Source organism: Trichosurus vulpecula, chromosome 1, assembly GCF_011100635.1.
Source record: "Trichosurus vulpecula isolate mTriVul1 chromosome 1, mTriVul1.pri, whole genome shotgun sequence".
In the NCBI taxonomy this organism is placed as follows: Eukaryota; Metazoa; Chordata; class Mammalia; order Diprotodontia; family Phalangeridae; genus Trichosurus; species Trichosurus vulpecula.
This window is the reverse complement of record NC_050573.1, coordinates 42,389,028-42,414,854: the sequence shown is the minus strand read 5'-3', so window position 1 is coordinate 42,414,854 and position 25,827 is coordinate 42,389,028. Positions and strand designations below refer to the sequence as shown.

The 25,827-nt window shown below is 39.9% G+C and overlaps 1 protein-coding gene across 1 annotated transcript in view; it reads right to left on the bottom strand.

The window, feature by feature from the left end:
* Positions 1-25,827, bottom strand: part of TMEM132C (transmembrane protein 132C) — a 537,194-nt gene that overhangs the window by 342,536 nt on the left and 168,831 nt on the right. Inside the window, exon 2 of the mRNA XM_036734208.1 lies at positions 1,797-2,685. Coding sequence (XP_036590103.1) covers positions 1,797-2,685 — 889 coding nt within the window. The remainder of the gene's footprint in view (positions 1-1,796; positions 2,686-25,827) is intronic.

The window sequence follows — 25,827 nt, the reverse complement described above, 5'->3', positions numbered from 1 at the left end:
GATTTACGGTGTCACATGTTTGTTTTGGAGGCCAATCAACTCTTATTCATCTTGTTTTTCGGTATTGTACCCTGTATGCTTAGCATAGTCATGGCCCATGGTAAGTGCTTAATAAAGGATTTTTCATCCACCCATCCATCCATCCATCTATCCATTGATTTATTTGTCTATTCATTCATTTGTTCCCACGCTTCTAATCATATTTCAGGATCATGTTCCTTTCCAAATATCACATTGGTTGGTTTGATCTTATAACAAAGGGAGAGATTAATTGAATAGAAATGGGAAAAAATTCTCAAACTTATTGAAAGGAATAAGTAATATTAAGTTAGTTTGTCTGGAATGAAGAGTATGTGGTATGGAGTATTGGGTAAAATGACTAGAAAGGTAGAGAGTAGTTAGATTGATCCTAAAGGTAACGGGGAATTAAAGTTCATAGGGGAGAAACAGACTGACCCACGGTCATATGGCCAGTTCCTGGCTCAGTGGGACTAGATTTCAAGTCCCCTGACAACCAGAACAATGCGATTACGAATATGTCATATGCCCTCCTGGAGTATGAGGGGACAGATGTCCTGGAAAAGTTTTTTTAAAGTCTGATATCTTAAAGTTTTTAAACAGATGGAAAGGGCAATCCTAATAAAACTTGACTCTTACCTGACAAAGTCAGCAGTGATTGAGTGTTATGGGTTATTCCAGGGATTTTAAGTGAAGAAAGGATAATTTCCCAGGTGCCAACTCTCTTTAAGGGGGATGCTTTCCTATGAGATATTCATGTATACTACCTGAGTCTTCCTCAGTCTGAAAATTTTAAATACTAGGATACACCAATACTGGGATACACACACACACACACACACACACACACAGAGTCAAAATAGCTATTATTTACCTTAGACCTTTTGAAAAAAAGCACAATCACTTCATTAGCATCTCAGCTCTGGAGGTCAAGCCATCCAAAGAACAACCATGTTCTTCTCCTTTAATTGACACCTAAGAATATATCTCTTTCAGAAAACCAGGTAATGAAGAATGAAGGAGGCTGAAGGGTGTCATGGAAGGCAGAGAACTGCCTTTAGAAATAGGATGATCTGTGTTTGAGTCCTATCTGTGACAAATCCTCCAGGGGAGACCCTGGGTATTTTCCCTAACTTCTCAATGCCCCAGGCTGCTCTCTGAAGTTACAGATCTCAATTGGTAGGAGTTTCCTTACTAGGGGTTCTATACACATATGAAATTATAGGTACATAAACATACACAGAGTGTAGTGTAAGCTTCTGGAAGGAAGCAACCATGTCCTTTATAAACTATTCTGTTTTTTAACTCACCGAAAGAATTTGTAGGCTTCTTTTCTTCCCAACTTGTTCTTAAATGTGCGTGTTTGTGTTTGTGTGTGTGTGGAGGTGTGTGTGTGGGAGAGAGAGAGAGAGAGAGAGAGAGAGAGAGAGAGAGAGAGAGAGAGAGAGAGAGAGAGAGAGAGAGAGAAAGAGAGAGAGGGAGAGGGAGAGAGAGAAAGAGAAAGAGAAAGAGAGAGGGAGAGGGAGAGAGAGAAAGAGAGAGAGAGAGAGTGAAGGGGGAGAGGGAAGGAGAGAGAGAGGAAGGGGGAGAGGGAGGGAGAGAGAGAGGAGAGGCACAGAGAAAGAGAGTGCAATTTCTCTGTCTTTTCTCTACCATTTGACTAATGACATTTAGGAAGAGGGTATGTCTATTCTTACATTTGTATGTACAACACAAATAAAACACCAGGCATTCTAAGCCAGATCAATATTTACTGACCAGATGACTAAAGCACATACCTCAAGATGAATAGGTCAATGGTGGAATTATTGGCGACAGTCACATAGGCATTGACCACCTCTCCTTGTTTGACAGGCTTCGATGGCAGCCAGATGACCACATTGGTATCCAGCCGTAACTCACTAAGCTGAAAATTCTCCTGGGCCTGATAAAGGCCAACGGTACCAATCCTTTGCAAGTGGGACATGGTTTGGTCTAGTCCATCCTTCCCTGGGCGGATGGCATTGCCTTTCCTTATATCCCCAGTTGTACACTCCCCTTTCTCATCTCCTGGTTGAATTGTGTAATATAGTTCCACAGAGCTTCCTTCCAACTGACCCACAGACTTTTTCCTCCCAGCAGCCACTGTGGGAGGGTTGAACCAACTGGATAAGAGCTCCAATTCTGCAACACACAGTCCAAGGTCACCTGCCAGGCGGCAGCTGCCCCTCACCTCTCTGGTTTCCCTAAAGGCAAATACTCGAAGACAGGGAAGTCTCTCTTCAGAGCTATACTCATCCCAATCCCGACCCACAATGTAGAACAAGATTTGGACTTTGGGCCGGTTCAAGTAGATCTTATCACTCATGATGTATGTTTTAAGTTTCCAGTTAAAAGTAAACTTGTCGTTAGATCCTAAAAAATTTGAAGTCATCATTAGTTCTTGGGGCACAACTTTTTCTACAGAAAAAGGCCCATAGCTAGCATTCAACACAGGAGGCTTCTTGGCTTTGTATGTAAAGAATGACTCGACTCTGGACTGCAAACTGGAATTCCTCATAAAATCCTGGTGGGTTTCCTTAAGGAAAAATGATGTCTCAGCACTGAGGATGTGATAGCTCACAGGTAGATACGTTGGTAATGAGGAAAATCTTGGTCCATTGTCCGTGACCCCTCGGCCCTCTATCACTAATTTAAAAAAGAGAGAGAGAGGGAGAAAAAAAAGACAAAGAAAGAATGATTAATATGTTCTTGAGAAGCTGTTAGGTCAACAAATAATTTATATGTAAGGAATGGAAATTCTGAACTCGACACAGTGTGGAGTATTACATCTTGTTCTGGGATTACTCAGTGAATTACAATGCATGACCCACTGAAGAGATGCTGATTGTCACTTAACCCCAATCACCTCCCTCTCTCCCTTCCCCACCCAAAAATACTGATTGTTCCCTAGGTAGGCTTATAAAAATAAGATAATGTCTGCATTATTATAACTTGTAGGTATTTAAAACATGAAAATATATTCATTTAATGAATTTTGACCCTTTGGTTCTTTTGCTCATCTGTTTTTGGTTTTATTTCTATCAAGAGTAGGGAATAGGGAGAAGAGATCAGTTGTTTTTAATAGAAGAAGCTATATGGTACAGTAGGTAGAGTTTTGGATTTGGAGTGCTGAAGACCTGAGTTCAAATCTGGTCTCAGACATTTACTAGCTGTATAACCCTGTGTAATCAAATGAGATAATATTTGTAAAAAGCAGTTAGCAGGCAGCTAGGTGGTGCAATGGATAGAGAGCTAGCCCTGGAGTCAGAAGGAAAGGAGTTCAAATCTGGACTCAAATATTTATGAGCTGTTTGACCTTGGGCAAGTCACTTAACTCTGCTTACCTTAAGAAAAAGCACTTAGCCCAGTGTGTGGCATATAATAAGCACTATATAAATGCTTGTTCTCTTCTTCTTCCTTTCCCTTCCCTCTCCCCCAGGTAAGTCACTCTACTGATGTCTGCTTCTGTTTCCCTATCTGTAAAATGAGGATAATCATAGAACTTACTTCCCAGGAGTGTTGTGTGAGGATAAAATGAGATATTACTTCTAAAGTACTTTGCAAACTTTAAAGTGCTCTATAAATACTGGACATTATTGTAAGTCTTCTAAAATATCACAGGCTAATAGAGTTAAATCGAGACTATCCAGCCCAACTCCCTCTTTCAACAGATGAGGAAACTGAATCTCAGATTAAGTCACTTGCCGAGAGCCACACAGCTTGCCTTAGTGGCTGGATTTGAACCCAGATCTTCTTGACTTCCAATCCATCACTCTACCCACTACACAATGTTGCTTCCCTATCAATGGTCTCTCTGCCCTGGTCATGACTCCTTCTTCTGCTTGGCATCCCTTTCACCTTCTAGAACCTGAAGCTAACCTTGAAGCATCCATATAAGGATGCCTGCCTCTTTTGGGGCTGTTGTGGACTTCCTTCTCCTACTGTCATTGTCTAAAGACCCTCTTGCCTGTGGTTCTCTGGTGATGTCCCTGACTGGAGCTCTTTTCACTTAATCTTTTATGAGAGGCTTCAGCTGCTGCTGTCTGAGTGAATGACATGGATATTATGCTAGTGTCCCTTCCATGTTGTCCTAATATGTCCAGTTAAGCCACATGATTTTCCTTTAAACATATAAAATTAAAAGGGTGATGGCTTTCAGTACTGACCAGCCTATTTTACTCTTCTACAAAGCTCTTTAAAGTCCTGGTGATGGATCCCAACAGTAATCCAATGTATGTTGCATCTAGGTTGGTAGATAGTGCACTGGGCAGAATACTGAACTGGGACATGGAGTCAGGAAGAAAGAGCTGAATTCAAATCCTTCCTTCAGATACATACTAGCTGTGTGTCCTTGGATATGTCCCTTTATTTCTCTTGGCCTTGGTTTCCTCTTCTATAAAATGGGGATTATAATAGCACCTACCTCCCAGGGTTGTTATGAGGATCAAATATGAAATTATAAATCTTAAAGTGCTACATAAACACTGGCTATTATTATTGTTATTACTATTATTATTATCATTTTGCAGCTGTTCTTTCAAAGAATTTCTATCCTTTGCCTCATCTAGACGAGAGGGATTTATTTAGTTCTGATCATATTGCAGTCTGACACATCTATTGTTTTTTCTCTCATATAACCCTCTTCTTTGAAAGCTAGAGGGAGATTGTCTCACTCTGAACCCATGGATTTGAAAATCCGGGTCAAGCCAATCCACTAAAGATGAACATTCCATAGCGACAGAGGGTATCACAGTCAAGGAATTGGCATCAATCCCATGCAAACTCTGAGACTCATAGAATCAGAAAGGTCCTTAGAGACCATCCAGTCCAAAAATTTCATTATATTCAACAGTGGGACATATTTTTGAGTATCTAAGACTTTGGTCCTGATTTGAAATGCAGATTTTTTTGCTACATTTAAAACCAAACAATAGGGATGGCAACCATCCTAGTTGGTTAACATGGATTGGTTACTACACTTTAACAAAAATGTGGTATACAGAAATATAGACTAACCAAACAGCTAAGTAAAAATGGGAGGAGGGGGATTAGTGTAGCAAAGGAACCAAATCAACCAACCAAACAAAACTCTCCACTAGATTTGGAATTAGGGGGCCTTGGTTCTGACACTTAGTACCCAAGTGACCTTGGGCAAGTCATCTCTCCAGGGGGATGCATTAGACAGTCTCCTAAAGTCCCTTGAAACTCTCAGAACCAGAAAGCATAGGAATTCTAAGAGCTACTTTACTTCCAGTGAAAAGGCCTGATTAGCTGTCTAGTGATACCAAGCATTCATACAACACTTGAATGTTTGCAAAGCATTTTACATGTTAACTCGCTGGGTTCTTATAACCACTTGGGGAGGTGAGTGCTGCTGTTTCCCCCATTGTATAGATAAGGAACTATTATCATTCCCATTTTACAGACAAGGAACTAGTATTATTCCCAAGTTGGACACATTGAAACTTGATTCTAGCATAGTGATGTCATTTCGGTCCTCTTCGAGAATGAAGGACAACAACCAACAGATAAGGAACAAAGCCACTTCAGTGATTCCCATAGGGTCACACAGCTACCTCTATATGCCCTTGGCTGGCTCCAGAGAAGACTGCTGTCCTGTCTAGGATGCTAAGAGGTTAAGGTGACCCACTTTGCTAACTCTGCACAGCTCCCCCAAGAACCTATCTCCATGGATGATTTCTTTCAGAAAGGGTCCAGGAAAACCCAAACAAGTCTCCATTCATAGGCTGAGAGAGAGCACGGGTAACTCTTTTCTTTGCTACCCTCTTTTCCCTTCTTACACACTTCCCTCCTGCCCCTCCCTTTAATCACAGCGTGGACAAACTATTCAGCATATTGGTGAGCTTCATTCAGCTCCAGCTCTGGAAACTCTGCTAATCATTGTCACTTCAGGGAGACTGGCTTGTAGATCAAAGTTAGCTGCTGAGCCCCAGCCAAAGAACGTCTGTGGTTAAGATTGCTTTTCAAAGGAAGAACATTCTTCCTCGTCCACAGTCCAGAAGGCTTGTTCTGGGGTCAATAATTATGAGAGCATGTTTGCACCTCTGTGGTGAAGGTTGGGTCAGCACTTCCATTATGTTCCCACTAGTTTCAGGGCCATATTAAAACTCAAGCACAAGCAACTTTTCTGAGATTAAACTTGCCAGACAATGTTAAACTCTGACTGCTTCTCAACATCCCCTTTAAAAAAAGTATTTACTACTTAGATGTTGTTCAGGATGGCTTTTAGCAACAATGACAGCTTTTTGCCATTCATTCTTTCCAGATGTTCTTGACCTGATGTTTGTTGATTTAAAAAAAATGAATAACTGTAATAAACTGATAAACCCATGATTTAAATAGAATTCTTTTGCTTTGTAATCTTATGTGTTTTATTTTATGCATTTACAACACGATTATGAAAAAGGGTCCACAGGAGTCCAGGACACAAAAAGGGGTTAATATTCATCCCTCTTTCCCTTTTTTCCTCCCTCTCTTTTTTCCTTTCTTCCTTCCTCCCTCTCTCCCTCCCTTCCTTCCTTCCTTCCTCCCTCCCTTCCTTCCTTCCTTCCTTCCTTCCTTCCTTCCTTCCTTCCTTCCTTCCTTCCTTCCTTCCTTCTTTCCTTCCTTCCTTTCTCCCTTCCTCCCTTCCTTTCAGGTGTTCTTAATCAGGGGTCCATTGATTTCAAAAAAAAATGTATAATTGTAATAAACAGATAAACCAATGATTTCAATATAATTATTTCCCTTTGTCATCTTATGTGTTTTATTTTATGCATTTACAATATGATTGTGAGAAAGGGTCCACAAGCCACACCAGATTGTCAAAAGAGTCCATGACACAAAAAGTTTGAAGAACCCCTGCTTCATTCATTCATTCGCCCATCCATTCGTTTCTTAAAATGACCACCAAATAATTGATATGGTTGGCATTTCTTTTCTGTATTGTCTCCTCCAATCTCCTCTGTCCCTCCAAAGGAATGCTTCAAAACCCAAAGTCAGGGGAGTGATTAATCGTAAGGCTCTTTGGTCCAAGGAGCTGGCAGGCTTACTTAGCAAGCGCAGCTTATGTAGGATCAAGGTTTTGATGACGTCACTAATTGCTTCTTCTGCTTGTCATAAGCACTTCTCAGCATGTTTTCCTAGCCCCCTTCAAGGCTCAGCTCAGATGACAACTCTGCAGATATGGCTTTTTTTTTTTTATCAAACTCTTCTTCACCAAACATTTGCCAGGCATGGATAAAAAGGCACAAATGAAACAGCTCCTCAAGGAACTTATGTTCTATGAAGGAGACAATATATATGTGTGCGTATAAATCAATATATTGCATGTATGTACATATACACATATTTGCATGTGAAAACTATACATAAAATAAATATAAAATACAATATTTTTTCAAACTACTTTGTATATACTATGTACTTATTTATCTGTGTACATGGTACACAATGCATTCCATCCATCTTTGGGGAGGGGCAAAGGGAGTTAGGAACTATGAGTTCATTGGCATTGGGAACTCTCATGTAAGGAGCCTTCCTCTACCACTGCAGGTTTGCATCCATGTGACTCTGGGCAAATCTATCTCTCTGTCTTCCTTTCTCATTTGGAAGATGGGGATAATAATAGTCACAAACTCTGCTTTGGGGACATTAGAGGGAATAACATTTTTAAACCTTAAGGTACAATCCAAATGTGAGTGGTAATTAATAAGCATGGGACAGAACAACAGAAACACAAATCAACAGACTTTAACAATGGTTGGTATTTCCAGTAAACTCCATTTCCTCCTGGCAGTGCAAATGCTTGCCAGGAGTCTAATTGCCTAGTAAAAACTTAATTGTCCTCACACCATAAATAATCAATATCAGTCAGTGCAGTAAATGACTCCTGGCGATGAGTGGCTGAGATTTGTTATGTCCTATCAGTTCACATCAACTTACAATGTACATTAGAATAAGCAGCATGGGGGAAGGAAGAGAGTTTGGATTTTGGTTTCAGGGAGACTTGGGTTCAAGTCTACTGATACATCCTGGGCTCTATGTCTGCACTTTATAGGGACTGAGGTAAATATAGTTGGGGTGGGGAGCTCCTCACTTGGGAGCTGTCCACCACTGAAAAAGAAAGAAAGGAGGAGAAAGAAAGAAAGAAAGAAAGAAAGAAAGAAAGAAAGAAAGAAGAAAGAAAGAAAGAAAGAAAGAAAGAAAGAAAGAGAAAGAAAGGAAGTGAGGAAGAAGAAAGAAAGAAAGAAAGAAAGAAAGAAAGAAAGAAAGAAAGAAAGAAAGAAAAGAGGAAAGGAGGAAAGAAAGGAAGGAAGGAAGGAATGAAGGAAAGAAAGGAAGGAAGGAAGAGAAGTATAATAATAACAATAATAAGGAGAAGAAGAAGAGAAAAGGAGGGAGGAAGGAAGGAAGGAAGGGAGGGAGGAAGAAAGGAAGACATGATGGTGCACACCTGTAATTTCCAGCAAATAAGGAGACTGGTGATTCACTTGAGCTCAAGAGTTCTGAGCTGCAGTGGCAGATAATATTGGTAAAGCATTTTGCAAATCTCCAAGTGTTCCATATATGCTAGCTGCTATTATTGGGCAAGTTATATAAGCTCTGTGGTGTTCAGTTTCTTTCTGTGTAAAATGAAAGACCCAGATCAGATGGCCTTCAAGGACCTGTCTACCTCCAGATCTATTGTCGCATGATCTATATAGGCAAGAACATCCAAGCACAGCTTTATAAAGAAGTTAAACTATACCTTGAAGAATGGGAATGCGAGGCAGTGGTTAAGGTGGGGGAAGTCATTCTGGGTGGGGGTAACAGCATTTACAAAGGCACCTGGAATGGAGCAATATGGCTGAACAGTGGCCATCAAAGAGACTTAGAATGGCTGTTTCAAGAGGAATATGAGATGAGACAGCCCAGTCAGATTAGCTAAGGGGAGGAGGAAGTTTATCCTGTTGACAATAAATACACACTTAAGGCTTCTTAACAGTCTAGCGATACCCACAAAACAGTGTGCTCTGGCAAGATTAACCTCATGGCAATACTTAGCATGTACTGAAGGAGGAAGAGGCTAGAAGGAGGGGGGAGGCTTGTAAGGATTTTATGGCAAATAGCCCCAGCTGAGTGATTAATAACCAAACTCAGCTCACACTTCAGACAGGACTACATGCTTAGAGTGGAAAATCATGGATTGCGAGATTTAGAGTGGGAAGCATCCTCCGAGATCACCCAGTCCCTACTGTCACATTTTACAGACAAGGAAACCGACTCTGAGAAGGGAAGTCAAGTCAATCTACCAAGCATTTATTAAGTGGCTACTATTTGCCATGTTGTGTCCCAAGCTCTGGCAATGCAAAGAAAGGCAAAAGATAATCCCTGACCATTAGGAGCTCAGGGTTCAATGGTGGAGACAACATACAAATAAGTATGTGCCACCGAGCTATTGACAGGATAAACAGGAAATAATGGACAGAGGGTGGGCACTTGAGTTAAGAAGGACAGGGAAAAGCTTCTTGTAGAAGGTGGGATTTTAGCTGAGACTTAGTGCTGCAGGATCACAGGACTAAAGAAGGAGAGCTGGAAGGGATTCCACTGAACATCTATTCCAGTCTCCCCATTTTACAGATAAGAAAGCTGAGACCAAGAGAGATTCAAAGTCACACAGTTTGAGTCCGAGTGAAGATTCAAACCTGTGTCCTATGACTTCAGAATCGTAAGTGATCAACTTGGGATTCAAATGTATTCATTCCTCTGATTAAAAACCCAGAATTGCTTTCCTTTGTACCTCAGTTGTTAATTCTCCCACCATCTCAAGGGAATGAGATCATCAACAACCCTTAGGAGATCTGGGCTTATCGAAGTCCTGAGTAAAGCACATCAGCTTTGGGGTGAGCTGCAGTCTTGTCAGTGATCCCAGGCTAGATTCAGCTTCCAGTTCATTAAGGCCTGCTGCAGTTTAATGTAGCCCCACAGACATCTGGGTAGCAAACCGACAACAGGTTCATTTATCACATCTATTTTCTCCCCTCTTATCAAGGCTTTCTCTTTCTTTATTACCGTTTACCCATCAGTGTTTGGGGTGTTATTTATTGCATCAGCTGTCCATTTCAGTGGGCTTTAACACCACGTCTTCTACGGAAATTGAGTTTTTGAGATTCTGAGATTGTGGATTGGAAACATGAAAGTCATATAACCAAAATAAACTGGGAAAGATGACTTTTTTGCCTCTTAGCAAGAGGATGGGATTGATTCTTGCCAGGACAGTGGAGATGAACTAGGCTCTTGCACTGGAAAAGCCTCAAATATGAATTCTGAAGGGAAATTGAAGAACATAAGAGAGACAAAAGACAACTTATTCAGTCAACAGCAATGAGCATTTATTAATGCTTAAGCATTTATTAAGCTCTTATTGTATGCCAGGAACTGTGCTAAGCACTATAAATATTATCTCATTTGATCCTCACAGCTGCTCTGGGAGGTAGGTGCTCTTGTTATCCCCATCTTGCATATGAGGAAATACAGCAGTTAAGCAACTTGCTAGTTAGTATCTGAGGCTGAATTTGAATGCAGGTCTTCCTGATTTCAGCTCTTTATCCACTGAGCCTCCTAGCTTCCTTCTGAATGAATGATTGACCAAACAAATGAATTAAAGAGCATGTTTTAAGCATTTGCTATGTGCGAAACACTGTAATAAACACTGGGAATAATTCAAAACAACAGCAAAGACAGATCCTATCCTTAGGGATTTTGAAAATCAAACTCTGAAAGGTTAAGAGATATGATCACAGTAACACAGCTGGAAGCCCCAGAAGCAAAAGAAAAACTCAGGTCTACTCTGGATAGAAGTCTATCCCTCTTGTCCTCTTGGAGAGCTAATAAAATATGCAAAAGGTTTCTGATCTCATTAATATAAGCATAACATACTGCCTTTTCAAGGTATTAACCCTTTAAAGTATTTCCCATTCATATAAGCATTTCAGAGCTAAAAGGGGGAGAAAATTATTATTTTTTATACAAAGAATTAAATCAAGTACTAAAGGATATGAGCTATTGCCTCTCTCAGAGATGGTGACTTAAAAATATAGACAAAGAATTTTGGTTTAATAAAACTACTAAAAATTCATATGTAAGGAAATAGTTTTCAGCTGGGGTATCATCAGCTTGGGGCAGAAAATGAATGGTGCCTTAAATATAAAAGCTTAAATCACCATGTAAAGGATGAAGGGTGACACTTCTTTTGTATGTGAACCATGAGGTGGCTTATAGGGAAAGAAAAAAAAGTTTATTTAAATACTAATAAAATGTGAGTATAAAGAAACGTAGTTTTCAAAGACATACTGGAAGAAGACCTTTTTAGGAACTGATAAATGGCTAGAAGCCCAGTGCATTATAGTCCCAAAGCTCATGTCATTTTAAGACTACAAAGGGTAAAACTCACAAAATTAAAAATCATCCTACTATTTGGAGATGAAGAGCTGATTAAGTAAGGATTGTTGATTTCACAGAGGAGATTTGGTGAGTTTTTGCTTCATGAGTGAAAGGAAGTCATTGAGTACTCTGTGCTCTGATTTAAGCCTGTAGGAAATGTTAAGGAAACATTAAAAAAGCCTTTCCTGAGTGGTCAAGAATGGGCTGGAGAGGAATTACTTCACTGGGGGTAGAAAAGCAGCTCTGTTGGAAGCTGACACAACCTACTGGCAGAAAACTTTACCTACAACATTCCTCAGCAGTTCAAGAGAGACTGTCACTCTGGAAGAGAGCTGGATGCAAGTTTCAGTATTATCTATTGACCTTAAATGACACCTAAAGATGATGAGAGCTGAAGCCTGTCAGGAGTAGTTCTTTCAATAGAGGGAACCCTTTCTATTGCTTTCTCTGATTTAAGAGAGAAAAGAAGGGGATAGATATGTTTTACAGCTAGTTTGCTGTATAGGAAGAGATACTGATGTTGAATTGTATAGGATAGCATGCTGATGGGTTAAGAGCTGGCTGGGCTTGCCTGTATTGCCCAGAGAGAACCAATCTAGTTTTTAATTGATAGTCATCTTCTACCAAATTGATATTTTGACTACATAAAGGCAACTGATTTAGGGATCAATCAGTCAACAAATGTGATTCATCTCCTGGGGATACAATTCAGCAGTGTTGTATTTTGCCTTTTAAACTACAACCAAATTATTTCATCTTGAGGAGATATTATCTGATTCTTAATGTGTTCCCTCTAATGTTCACTTCTATCTATTCTGTATGTATCTTGTATTTACTGATTTAGTTGTATGTTATATCCCCCAGAGAATAAGCACCTTGGAGTCAGGGACTGGGGTTTTGTTTTTGTTTTTGTTTTTTTTGGTTTTTGTTTTGTTTTTTCTCTGAATCCTCAGCCATTAGCTCAGAGCTTGGACAATAGTAAGTGCTTAATAGATGCATCAATCAAGAAACATCTATTAAGCACCTAGCATGTGTCAATAAATGCTTATTGACAGATTGATGTGCAGAACTTTCTGTTTCTTTTCTTAAAGAAAATATTGATAATCTACAGACATGAGGTTTCTACATAGTATGCAAGTCTTTGTCTTCTCTCATTTCCTACTCTTATATCATATTTTTTAAAAAATTTAATTTGATGTTTACTCACAGTGTAAAAAATGTGATTCAACTTCTCTGCCCACCACTCTACCACCTCAGAAGGAGTCTGTACATGTCTGGGAGGTTTTCTATATTCAGATTGGCTTAGTTGACCCAAGAATTTGTCACCAACTGGCCGGCCAGTCTATTGCCAATGATTCTTTCAGCACTTAGCACAGCTGGTCATCAGAAAGGAACCACAGTCTTTTGCTAGGACCATGATGCAGAAGTGTTTAACAAGATAAGGAGAAACTTTTTGGTGAGAAATCAAGAATCACAAGAGGAGGACCTTTTTCATCATTTCAAGAGTTCTCTCTCATTCAGTGTCCATGGTCACTCATCTCAGATTCATGCCTATGAAACACAGAAACTAGCCTTACCCTTGATTCCTCCAGTGAAACCCAGATTGTGCTTTTTGTCCAAGTCACAGCCGCTCACTTGAAACACGAGCTGGCAGTGCATATTTTGGATTGCCTCCCCTTCCCACCCCAGTTTGTTATTTATTAACTTTCTCAAGATATAGGTTGTCTTTCTTTGCTAAATGTGGCTCATTGTTTCTTTCTCCCTGAAACAAAAGGTACCTTGATAAATGGATTATTTAGTTTCAATGGAGTTTCTGAACAAACCCCTGTATCCTTTCCTGAAATTGCATATTGCTGGTTTGCCATTTCCTAACAGTAAAACTCTCAGTTAAGAAAGCAGGTGCTTAGATGTCTTTTAGAGCCCCAGTGGGGATATTTTCCCTCCTTCTTTACAAGAGAACTCCACAATTATTGTCAGGTGCTACTCAATCAGAGCTCTCTAATACCACCACCAATAAGTCCTGTATTTAAAATCAGCTTTGAAAAAAATATCAGAAATATCTCATTTACTTTCACAAGCCCCATGCATACAAGATAGCTAAAGCCAGCATCAAGGAGATTGTTGAGCCTACATATATCCTACCCAGAGGCAAAGCTATATAACGAAAAGGTTTTTAAAAAGTGATTATTTATATTTACCAAGTTTTGCAATTCGGCAAATGCTTTTTACTGTGTCCCAAAGCAGATTTGTGCTCCTTTTCACAGCTCATCTGAAGTAAGCCATTCAGAAAGAGAATTTTTGAGGTGAAATAAATAATATTCCTTTTTTTCAAACATAAGAACTTTTCATTGCATAGGTATTTACAATCTGAAATTACAGACCAGCATAACTCCATCAATCCAGCAAGGAAACATAGTATTATGATATTTTTCAGTACTTTATAAATGGAAGAAAAGGAAAAAAAATCCAACTGAAATTTTAGGAGGAATGTAAAGAAGCTTAATGTAAGTACTCACACCAGAATTTAAATAACTGCCTTTGCTTTTCAGTTATCATATGGTTTGAAAGCATTTAACTAGGACTATTCAGAGAATGCTACATCCATTCATCACAGATGGTGGCATTATTTTTGATAAAACCTTACATTAATCCTGAGTCCTAATTATCTCGATTCTTGTAAATAAAAAGGAAACAGCATTCCTGTCCTTTTATTTTTAAAAAAAATCTTTACAGCGGGCTTTTTCACAAGTTAAAAAAAAGTTTATTTTTTAATGTGGTCTGCATTTTTTCTTTCCCACTAATTAGTGACATTGTATGTATGTATATATATATATATATATACATATATATATACACATATATATATATATATCTATATATATACATACACACATATATATATATATATATTCTCTAAAGCTCATTTAATCTCTTCAAGTAATTATCTTTGCTTTACTGGTTTACATCTGTATTTTTGTTTTGGTATACTAGCATGTAGGACTAAATAGAAATTATTCTTTTAATGAGAAATCTGAGTGTGTAGGCAGAAAACCCTTTCCTGCTGATTTGGTAAAATAGAAAGAAAAGGAAAGGCACAGGGAAGGACAATGTGTGTGTATACACACATGTATATATGTCTAGTGCGTATGTATATGTGTTTATATATGCATACGTGTATACACATACACACATATGTGTGTGTATATACATATGTTTATATACATATGTGTATATACACATGGATTTATGTATGTGTAAAAGCAATGAAAAGCTTCATAGAGGTACCACATGAATATTTTCTTCATGAGAGATGGAATGTGCTGGATATGACAAGCTCTGCAGGAAATAAATTAAAAATGAAACCAACCACTTAATAGACAGGAAATGATTAGACAGAGCAGTCATTTCAGAATCAAGTAACTGTACAGTCAGGTTTTTTTGACTGAAGAGACCAAAGGTCAAAGAAAATGCTAAGTTAGAAGAAAGGATTAAAATGAAATGATGCTATAAGGTCTAACCTGACTTGTTTAAAGAAGCTGTTGAAACTCCTAACATGAGAAATGGACAAAAGTAAAGACATTGACTCTAATACAATAGGGAGATTTGTCATTTGATTTGTCATATGGAGGTCTGACTGCAAGGCAGTTAGAATAATGAGAAAGCTGAAAATGCCCAGAAGCTGCTTCAGCCAGGAAACATCTCATCTCCTTGCCAAGCAGAGATAAACAGCAGCCAAAGGCAACAGTGGTTTAGATTACGGGATCATTTGCAAAACATAGAGAAGGATAGTGGAAGACTATGAACCGTCTGAATTCAAAACAGTTAAAAGTAGTCAATGGGAAAACAAGTCTATCAAGTGTTTGGCAGGAGAGCAAGCTAAAACAAACCATCACTAAAGAATGTGTAGATGAAACTGGCAAATGAAACAAACAGATGCAAAATGGAATCGGTTTTTTCAGCGTTTTTGTAGTGATCTGTGTCCTTCATCAATGGCAGAGGAAGCACCACATTTGGACTCCACCTCTCACTACTTAATATCCTATGTGACAGAATAGCAAATGTCATTTTAGATGATGAAACTGATAAAAATCGATAGATCTGAATAAAGTCATACAGGTTAGATCTGTGTTGGAGGATACTCAATTTTTTTAAACTTTTTTTTTTAATTTTTAGTTTACAACACACGGTTCTACATAATTTTGAGTTCCAGATTTTCTCCCCTCCCTCTCCACTCCCTCCCCAAGACACCTGGGGCTTAATTTTCAAGTTATCTCATAGAGAAGAAATTTTCAAAAGGATGGAAAAGATTACAGGTGATGATTCTACCATAAGAGAGTGATCAGGGAAGACATCCATGAAGCCTTATATTTATTTCCTCACAACTATACAAACTTTATAAGAATAATCTTTGTGTACATGAAAGATATGCTTGATGAAATCAAGAGGGCACAGGCAAGATTTTGCACATAATTTTGTAGCAGATTACACCTGTAGAACCAGCTATCTAAGAGGTGTAAGGTATATAAAAATGTCACTGCTTCTATCCTTCATTGATTTTTAAAAAGTATTTAACAGTAAGACAAAATGCAAGTTTGAGTACTCTCTTCAAATACGTTGTCTTCTACTGTCTTATTTCAATGGAGCTGTGATCTTACTAATGTGGATTCCCCTTCCAATCCATCCAAGTCTGTTATTACTATTTGGTTGTTTCCCAGTTGTGTGTTTGTTTGCTTATTTATTTATTTTTTGGCAGGAGGGGTAGAGTGGGAGTGAGGGCAGTGGAACATGATTCATGCTCCCAGTAAAGAAACTGCCCCAACCAATGCAGTTCACAACTTATCTACAACTTGGACATTTATAGAGTTGCCTAGATATTGAGAGATTATATGGCTTTCCCATAGTCCCACAGCTAGCATGTGTTATCAGCAAGACCTGAATCCAAGTCTTCTGCATTTCAGTCCAACTCTCTATTCGTGGCACCATATTTCCTCTTGATGCTTGTCTATGTCTTCCCATAAATGCTACAAAAAGCATTCCCTTCCACCCACCCCTTTCCAGCATTCTGGGGGACTTTCTCTGGTTCTTTTTACATTACATGAGTACCAAAGCATCAGGCATCCCACCAATTTGCTATCATTAATTCCTGCTGTATGGCCCATCCAGCTTTTCCTCAAAGATATACACCTCTTTGATAATATCTTTCAAGGTGCTATCTCAGGGAAATTCACTTCTAATAATACAATAGTTTGTCCCTTTCCATTGTGCATCTCTCCATTTCCCTTTGGGTCAATCCTATGGACTAGATATATTCAATTATTAGGATGGCTCACAAACACTATAGACGGACAACGCTCTGAACCTAGAATTAGATTGGGAGAAAGAGTAGGTTGGATAACATTTGGGACATTCTAAATGTTTCCAATGACCAAGGATGGGCAAGCCAAGAACAGTCCAACATTAATCCTGGCTTTTGGGAGAGTAGATTTCCAAAGTTTCAAAGAAAGAAAAATGATAAAAATTCTGCTGGGGGAGTCAGTCTCGGAGAGGCTCTATTAGCAAAATGGATTAGTAAAGAAAAGATTGTTGCCATTCAGTCATTCCAATTCTTTGTGACCCCATTTGGACTTTTCTTGGAAAAGATACTGGAGTGATTTGCTATTTCCTTTTCCAGCAAAGAAAAGATTAGTGAATAATTATTTAAAAAGGTTCAGTGATTACAAAGAGGCAGCAAACTTCAGAAGCTCTGAAGAGATCATGCTAAGCTAGTAAATTAAAGGAATATTGTATTTATGGTTTATATTTTTGCAAGATATTTAATAGTCTCTAATGTTATTCTTATGGAAAAGATGGAGATAGGTGAATTAGACAATAGACAGCCACTGGACTTGCGATTTTATTGGTATAGGAACTTCCAAATAAGTTCTTCTCCCTCTCCTAAAATAGTCTGGCATCTTCTCTGCAATTCATAATCTTAAGAATCACCCAAGGGATTGAGAAGTTAAGTAACTTCCCCAGAGTCCCAGAGATAGTAGGACATAAATTACAAGTCTTCCTAGCTTAAGAATGGCTTTCTGTTCAGAATGCCTCTCTAGACAATACTACAATTAAATGGAATTGAAACAGATTGGATCTTTGCATCTGCTGCTCTGCCTGGTTTTGACTCTGGAAAACAAGATGCTCCTCCCATGACAAGATTCTAAACTCTCCACCATGTTGTTCAATCAAGCCTTGATTGATACCACCTCTCACAGCCTCTTTTCCTTTCTGATTGGAGGGCTGCAGAGTAGAGTACCAAACTCCTCCCAATGCCTTCCTTTATAGAAGGCAGACATGGGAGTATAAGCTCACTCCCCTCTGCTTCTGATGCTCTGCCTGGTTTTAATTTCATGGAACAAGAGACTCCTGTGGCAGGTACCCCCTGGTATCCTGTCTCTCCCCTACACTTTCCTGTCTTCTTTTTGTGTTGTTCTGCCCACTCCCTGTTAGATGATAAGGTTCTTGAGTGCAAGGACTGTCTTTCTTTTTATTTTATTGTACCCCCAGTGGTTATGACAGTGCCTGGCACATAGCAGGAACTTAATAAATAATTATTGGATTGGATGGTCAAACCCATATAGTAGTCAGTTTGATGTCAACTCAGAAGGTCTCTATCTTATCAGTGACTGGGATAAAACCATAGGGAGTATGCTTATCACATTTTCAGATTCCACAAACCTGGGAGAGACACTGAGTGACATTCAAAAAGATCTTGACAGGCCAAAACACTCACTAGAACAAATTAATAATATAGAACTTAACAGCAATAAATACAAATTCTCATATTTGGGTTAAAAATATGCTTATAGTGGGTAGGTGTAGATAAATAATAGTTCACCTGAAAAAGGTCTAGAGATTTTAATGGACAGAAAAGTAAACATGAACCCTCAGAGAGGAATAGAACCCAAAAGGCTGATGTTATCTAGGCTAGTATTAAGAGAGGCAAGGCTTCCAAGAATACACCAGTAAGAGCTGTGTTGTACTTTATCTGGAGTTCCTCATTCAGTCTTAGATGCCAAATTTTAGGAAGGCACTGACAAGTCAGAATGTATATAGAGTAAGAACAACAGCATGGTCAGAGGATCATAGTTTTAGTGCTGAACCTTAGAAAGCACTGAGTTCAACCAGCAAATTTTACAGATGGGGAAATTGAGGCAGGGAGAGGTTGAGTGACCTGCCAAGGATCAGAGTAAGTGTCTGGGAGCAAATTATGAATGTATGTATTCTTGACTTGATATCCTGTGTGCTCTCCATGACACCATGTTGCTGATGAAGAGTCTCATGTTTTTGCCATGAGGATTATTGGTTGCAGGAGCTAAGCATGTTTAGCCTTGAAAACAGAAGGTTCGAGGGGCCAAGATGTATTTTTAGTGATGTCAAATGGAAGAGGGATTAGATTCTATTCAGTACCAGAGGACAGAAGTAGGAGCAAAGGCAAGAAGGTGGTAACAAATTGGCAACTTTAAACTTGATAAAAGGAAAAGTTTTCTGCCATGAGAGCTGTGCAAAAGTAAAATATATTACCCTGGAATGTATTCAAGTCCTCATCACTGGAGGTGTTCAAGCAAAAGAAGGATGTGTGTTCTAGAGGGAACTCTTCTTCAGCTATGGGTTGGACTAAATGGCCACTGAGGTCCCCTCCAAAGCTTAAATTGTGTGATTCTGAGAAAAATCATCAAGAATCTTTGTTCACAGACAAAGGAAAATAAATCTTCCCTGGGCAATGATCTGATGTCTAGATGAAGAAACCAAATAGATTTTTAAAATTGCCAGATGATTGGCTTTGTAATAGATGAGGTAAAATATAAGCTTCTTCAGGACAAGTCCTGTCGTGTTTTTGTCTTTGTATACCCAGGGTGAAATGTAGTGCCTTGCACATAAGTATTTAATAAATGCTGTTTGAATTCCATTGAGAGGACGTCATTCATTCACCGTTCTCTTCCATAGTACCTTGTACATATTAAGAAATCATTATGTCCATATAGTCATCCCTAATCTCTCTTCTGAACTCAAGCTGTACATTTGCAATGCCTTCCTACACACTTCCATTGGAGTATAAATCCCAAGAGGTCCCAAATAGCTTTTAGTACATTTTCCTCAAAAAACCATTCTGCCTCTAACCTCTGCCATTTTGTTTGAGGGGACCACAATCTTTCTAGTCACCCAGGTACAAACTCTGAAGTCATCTAAACTCCTCACCACCTGGCATCATCCATATCCAATGAGTTGCCAATTCAATTATATTTCCATAGCATCGCTTGACTTTAGCCACTTCCATTCATTCACACAGACACTAGACCATTAGAGGAGCTTCCAAAATGTTCTTGCTTCTAGTCTCTTCCTCTCTAATGTGTCTTTCACACAGCTGTCAAATTATTATTCTGAATACACGAGTTTGAGTATTATCGCTTGTAGTTTTTCAGTTGTTTTCCAGTCTTTATCTACTCTTCATGACCCCATTTGGGGTTTTCTTGGCAGAGATACTGGAGTGGTTTGCCATTTCCTTCTCCAGTTCATTTTATACATGAGGCAACTGAGGCAAAAAGGGTTAAGTGACTTGCCCAGGGTCACACAGCTATTAAGTATCTAAGATTGAATCACTACCAAGCCCTAAAACTTTCAGTGCCCCCCCCCGGTGCCATTGCAGTAAAATAAAACTGTCTAAGCCGGGCACTTAAAGTCCTTTAAAATCTGGAAGTAACAACAATGGCAACTCATATTTATATGCATATATTTATAAACTTGGAGGTTTGCAATGTGCTTTACAATGTTGTCTCATCTCATCCTCGTAATCACCCTGGTAGTTGGGTGTATGGTTAGTCTCATTAAACAGATGAGGGAAGTCAAGCAGATGGAGGCTCAGTGACTTGTCCAGGGTCATACGCAGCTGGGAAGTGTGTGAGACTAGATTTGAACTCAGGTCTCCCTGTTTCCAGGTCTACCACACCACCCAGCTGCCTCCCCTTATTGTATTTCATGTTATTCCATGTTGGTGTTTTACATTTCATCCAAACTGCTCTCACAGATGGTCTCTGAACCGAACATGACATTTCCCATCTCTGTATTTGCACAAGTTGTTCCCCACTCCTAGAATGTGCTTGTCGTTCAGTCATCCAATCATGTCCGACTCTTCATGACCCCATTTGGGGTTTTTTTGGCAAAGATACTGGAGTGATTTGCCATTTCCTTCTCCAGTGGATTGAGGCAATTAGAAGGTAAGTGACTTGTCCAGGGTCACACAGCTAGTAAATGTCTGAGGCTGGATTTGAACTCAGGTCTTCTTGACTCCAGACCTAGAGCTCTATTCACTGAACCACCACCTGCTTCTTATCATTGCTAACCCTCTTCAAAGCTCAGCTCAGGTCACTTCCCAAACCCTCCAGGTAATATGCTCTCCATCCTAATAATACTTTAAATTTACTTATCTGTGTATATACCATATTTTCTCTGGAAGAATGAAAATTCCTTGAGGGCAGGGAATGTGTCATTTTTGTTTATATCTTTCAGACCTAACACAGTACAATATGATAATTATTTACTGTTAAACTGAATAAATACTATTAAACAAATCCAGCCAAACCCAAATTACCAGAAGCCTAGGGTGTATGTCTTTGAGTTATTATTAATTTTTTAAATTATCTATTTTCTTCTAACTGCTGTTGCAGAAAATCTTTCTAAACTGCTTCATTATGCTTTTCTTCCTAAAAACCTGGTATGAGGGTGTGCCAGGTTTAGACTTTAACAAACTTGAAGGTCACAAGGGGAAGAGACATTGAGTTGAAAAAGAGAAAGGATTTCTGATGCAGAGGAGACCTTCAAGACAATGAACTTGACCGAGGACTCAGAGCAGTTCATTACTTTTGACCCAACCCACTCAGTAGGAATATAAAAAGGGCAAATGAGCTGAGCACCATAAGTGAAGATGGAGTCCCTCATAGACGAAAGCCACCTTGGAACTAAGAATTGTCAAGCAGAAACCGTTGACTGAAGGTAATAAACCTCAGAGTTTGGGCTTTAAGAGAATCAAATAGAAAAGCATCTGCCAATCCTAGGCTATGGGTTGTTGTCCTTGCTGAAAAGACACCATTAAGATTCCAGCTGCAAAGATGCTCCAACACCTAGTTGATCCAGAGCCTGAAGGTGGTGAAGACTGCGGCTGTTCATCAAAGATGGAACCCAAGGAGTCTAGCAGATTGATTCACCCAGCAGAGATGCAGCAGCCCATGAAAACCATGGATGCTGAACAACCTTCTTGGCCCAGTCCAGTACCTGAGTGACCTATCTGACCCAGAATGCATGCGGCCACTAAGCAACCTGCCTGCTGCAGTAGAGCAGCAGCCCAGGCCAGGGAGGAGACAGTTCAAGTGACCAGCTTGAACTAGCCTAGCAGTGGAATAACTCAACCAGATGAGACACTGTGCCCTGTCAGGATCCAGTCTGGCTGATCTTCAGAGTGACTTGCCCATCACTGATGTCATACTCTCATCAAGGAGAATTCATGAGAATGCTCATGAAAGGATATAGAGGTCCAGTACCAGAGTTCTGAGCAGCCTTGGTCATATATATTACCTATATGTGTGACTCACAATTGCTGTATTTTTGGCTTATGTACATTTTTAACCCCATGGACTCTATGTTTTTGTTGGTGGGAGAATGCATCCAGGTTTGCAACAAATGCTTTGTAATTATTATTCTCATTATAACATCTGAGTAAATACTTTTTCTAAAAAGCTGAGTGTACTGCCTGAATATTAAGTGGAAACACACTTGTAGGGGCTTTTGAGCTACAGCATTAGGTGGAGAGGCACCCATAGGAATACTCCCAAACACCACTGAGAGTAGTAGCAGCCTCCCCTCTGGGGACCTGCCACTATTGTGAGCGGGAATATTAAATTACAATTTAGTGACCATCTAGCACTTAGCACAGTGCACAGAACATAGTAGGTGCTTAATAATGCTTATTGATAACTAAGATTTTTCTTACAGAGTAATGATATTGCCGGGTATCTCAGGATCATCGTTTTAAACATGGAGAACAGTTCAGATTGCTAAACCACCCAGAAACATAGAGGTAGAAAATATAAAAGTCAGAACATAGAAATCCTGAGCTGGGGGAAAGACCTTATAACAGAGAATGCTAGAACTGGGAGGGGTCTTAAGACAGTGAGTGTCAGAACTAAGAGGGGCCTCAGAATCCAGAAGGTCAGAAAACTAGGAGGGTTTCCAATAGCATTAGTATAACTGTCACTTTTCAAATGGGAAAACAAAGCCCAAGAGAGGTCAGTCACATCATTTTAAAGATAGGGCTACTGATTTGAACTTGTTTCCTTGACTACGCTGGGGTCTTGTGAAGATAAACTGAGATAATATAAATAAATATATATAGCATAAAGAATTACTTTTTGAAGGAAGGGGGAATGGAGATGCTTGCTGTTATCAATTTGGAGGAGATAGATGGAAAAAAGCTTTCTGAAAGAGGGATAATTCTGAGGGCTCCATTTCAGAAGAGCCCAGATTTAGATGTCAGTCCAAACTGGGATGGGGGGGACTCTGACACATGTTTCACCTAAACCTATGTTTGATGGTAAATTAGAGCCGTCTCAAGCCAGGAATCTGAAGGGGAGTGTCTGGTTTCTACTAGGCCTCCAGCAAACTCAGGAGGTGCAGGCCCATTCCCTGGGACCAGGCTCTGGTAACTGAAGGTAGTGATTCAACTCTGACCCTCTTGGCAGCACACCAAAGGAACCAGCTCTCCCTGATGTGGGACTGGTTCACATTATCAGCTCATTATTAACATACATCATAGCCAGATCCCTTACACTCTAGCGCTGAGCTAACAGGAAACTCTGGGAGAGGGAAAGAGTTTTGATTTTCATGCAATTCTAGGGGTGGGCATGATAGGGCAAGGGGAGCTGTTAATTAGAACCAGACAGCCAGTCTGGGTCACAGGGTACTTTCCCACCTCCTTCAGAGCTTAACAGAACCCAGAGGTATCCTGTAGAGACTCCAAGAGAGATAGTCAAATGATTTTTGTCCAAGTAGATAAGAAGAGGCCCGAGAGACCTGAGTTCTGGTATTGGTTTTTAAATTTTTTGTGACCTTGGGTAAGTCCCTCAATTTCTCTGTGCCTTAGTTTTCAATGAGATGGAGATAATTATATTTGCCCTACTTCTTAAACCACAAGGCTGTTACATGGATAAAATAATAGATGTAAAAACACTCTGAAAATACAACATAAAGGTATCAGTCATTACTGGCAAACTCAAGCGAGACAGGAGATTGGATCCCCTAGAGACAGAATCTTGGTACCATCAAACGAAAAATTCCTCCATCATTTAGACTCTTGTGCAGACAGTGGGAAGGAAGGAAGGAAGGGAAGAAAGGGAAGGAAGGAGAGAAAGAAGGAAGAAAGGAAGGGAGAGAGGGGAGAGGGAGGAAGGAAGGGAAGAAGGAAGGAAGGAAGGAAAGGAGAGAGGGAGGGAGGGAAGGTGGGAGGGGGGAAGGAAGTTCAGAGGCCACTGCAGTTCCATTCTCATTGCCACCAATGTTAATGTGCGTGGAAACTTTGACCTACTCTGTTTCCTTCCTTCCTTCCTTCCTTCCTTCCTTCCTTCGTTCCTTCCACCTATTTATCCATAAAATTTATGGCTCTGAGAGGGCAGAGATAGGAAGCAAGGTGACCAATTAGAAGGTTATTGCAATTGTCCAGGCAGGAGGTGATGATGGCCTGAACTAGGTGGTAGCTGTGTGAGGGCATAGAAGGATTAGCTACAAGAGATGGTATGAAGGTAGGCCAGAAAAGACCTGACAAATGAATAGATATGAGAGGGAAGGAGAAGGAAGAGCTAAGAATGGCTTCAGGGTTGTAAACCCAGGTGACTAGAAGGATGCTGGTATTCTCCACAAAAGCAAGGGAGTTTGGAGGATGAATGAGTAGTGACATTTGGACATAATGCTTTTGAGAGCCTTTGGGGCAGCTAGGTGGCTCCATAGTGCATAGAGTGCTGGGCCTGGAGTCAGGAAGACTTATCTTCCTGGGTTCAAACCTGACCTCAGATACTCACTAGCTGTGTGATGCTGGGCGAGTCACTTCACCCTGTCTGCCTCAGTTTCCTCATCTGTAAAATGAGCTAGAGAAGAAAATGGCAAACCACTCCAGTATCTCTGTGAAGAAAACACCAAATAGGGTCGTGGAAAGTTAGATGGGACTGAAAAATGATTTAACAACAACATGGGACAGATAGTTTGGGATTTCCATTGGGCAGCTGGCAATGAGGGACTGGAAGGGAGGGATCAGAACTGGATCTGTAGATATGGGATTCATTTGCCCAGAGATTGAAGATGATTGTGGGTATAATTTGCTGGAGGGTACAGAAGGGGATTGAATGAAGGGCACAGGTAAAGGGATTTTGGCAAGAAGAAGGCACCTCTGTTCATCAGAGATTGAAAGAAAAGAGAGAATGAAGGGGATCGTGAAGAGAGGGTTTGAGGTATGGACTATGGGAGAAGAAGAGATTCATTATAGTTTCTATTTATATATTCTCACTAAAGTGGGAGTGAATGTCTTCTGCCTAGAGGAAGGGGGAAGAGGTAGGAATCATGGGTGTCAAGCTGGAACAAGCCTTCAGGATTCTCTAGTCTGACCTCATTCTATTGAGAAGAGAAATGAGACTTAAAGAAGTTCAAGGATATTTTGCTGAAAGTCGCCTAGATAGCAAGAGACAGAACTGGCATCTGCCACCCTTCTGTTGCACCCTGGAGGCTTGAGGATGAAAGTTTGGAACAGTCCCTGTGTGGCAGGGAAGAGACTGAGGGCTCATAGGAGATTACATCCATGAGGCAAGGTCATGTGGGGATAGGGCAACATATTTAGATTCAGAAAGACTTTGGTTCAAATCTTGCCTCAGGCATTCACCAGTTATAAAAAACTTGGGCAAGTCTTTAACCACTCTGTGCCTCAGTGTCCATATCTGTAAAATCAGGGTGTCTGACTCAATGGCCTCTAAATCTATGATCCTATCATTTTCCTTCATAGCATGTAGCATATTGATAGGCATCTGATAAATATCCCCGTAAATATTCACTGAATTCGAAAAAAATTAGTCCACTCCACCTTCCCCAAAAGACATCCAACAATGCTATAGTCAGCATTGATTAATGCATAGGAAAACCAGCTTCTTTTAAGTAATTACATTGCTGGGCGAGGGAAGGAGGGTTAGCAAACGCTAAAATTATTTAGACAAGAAGAGTCCTTATTTCCATAGCTTATTCTGTCTACCAAGTCAAGGGTCTAATGTATTATAGTGCCCTGGTTGTCTTGGAAGTATC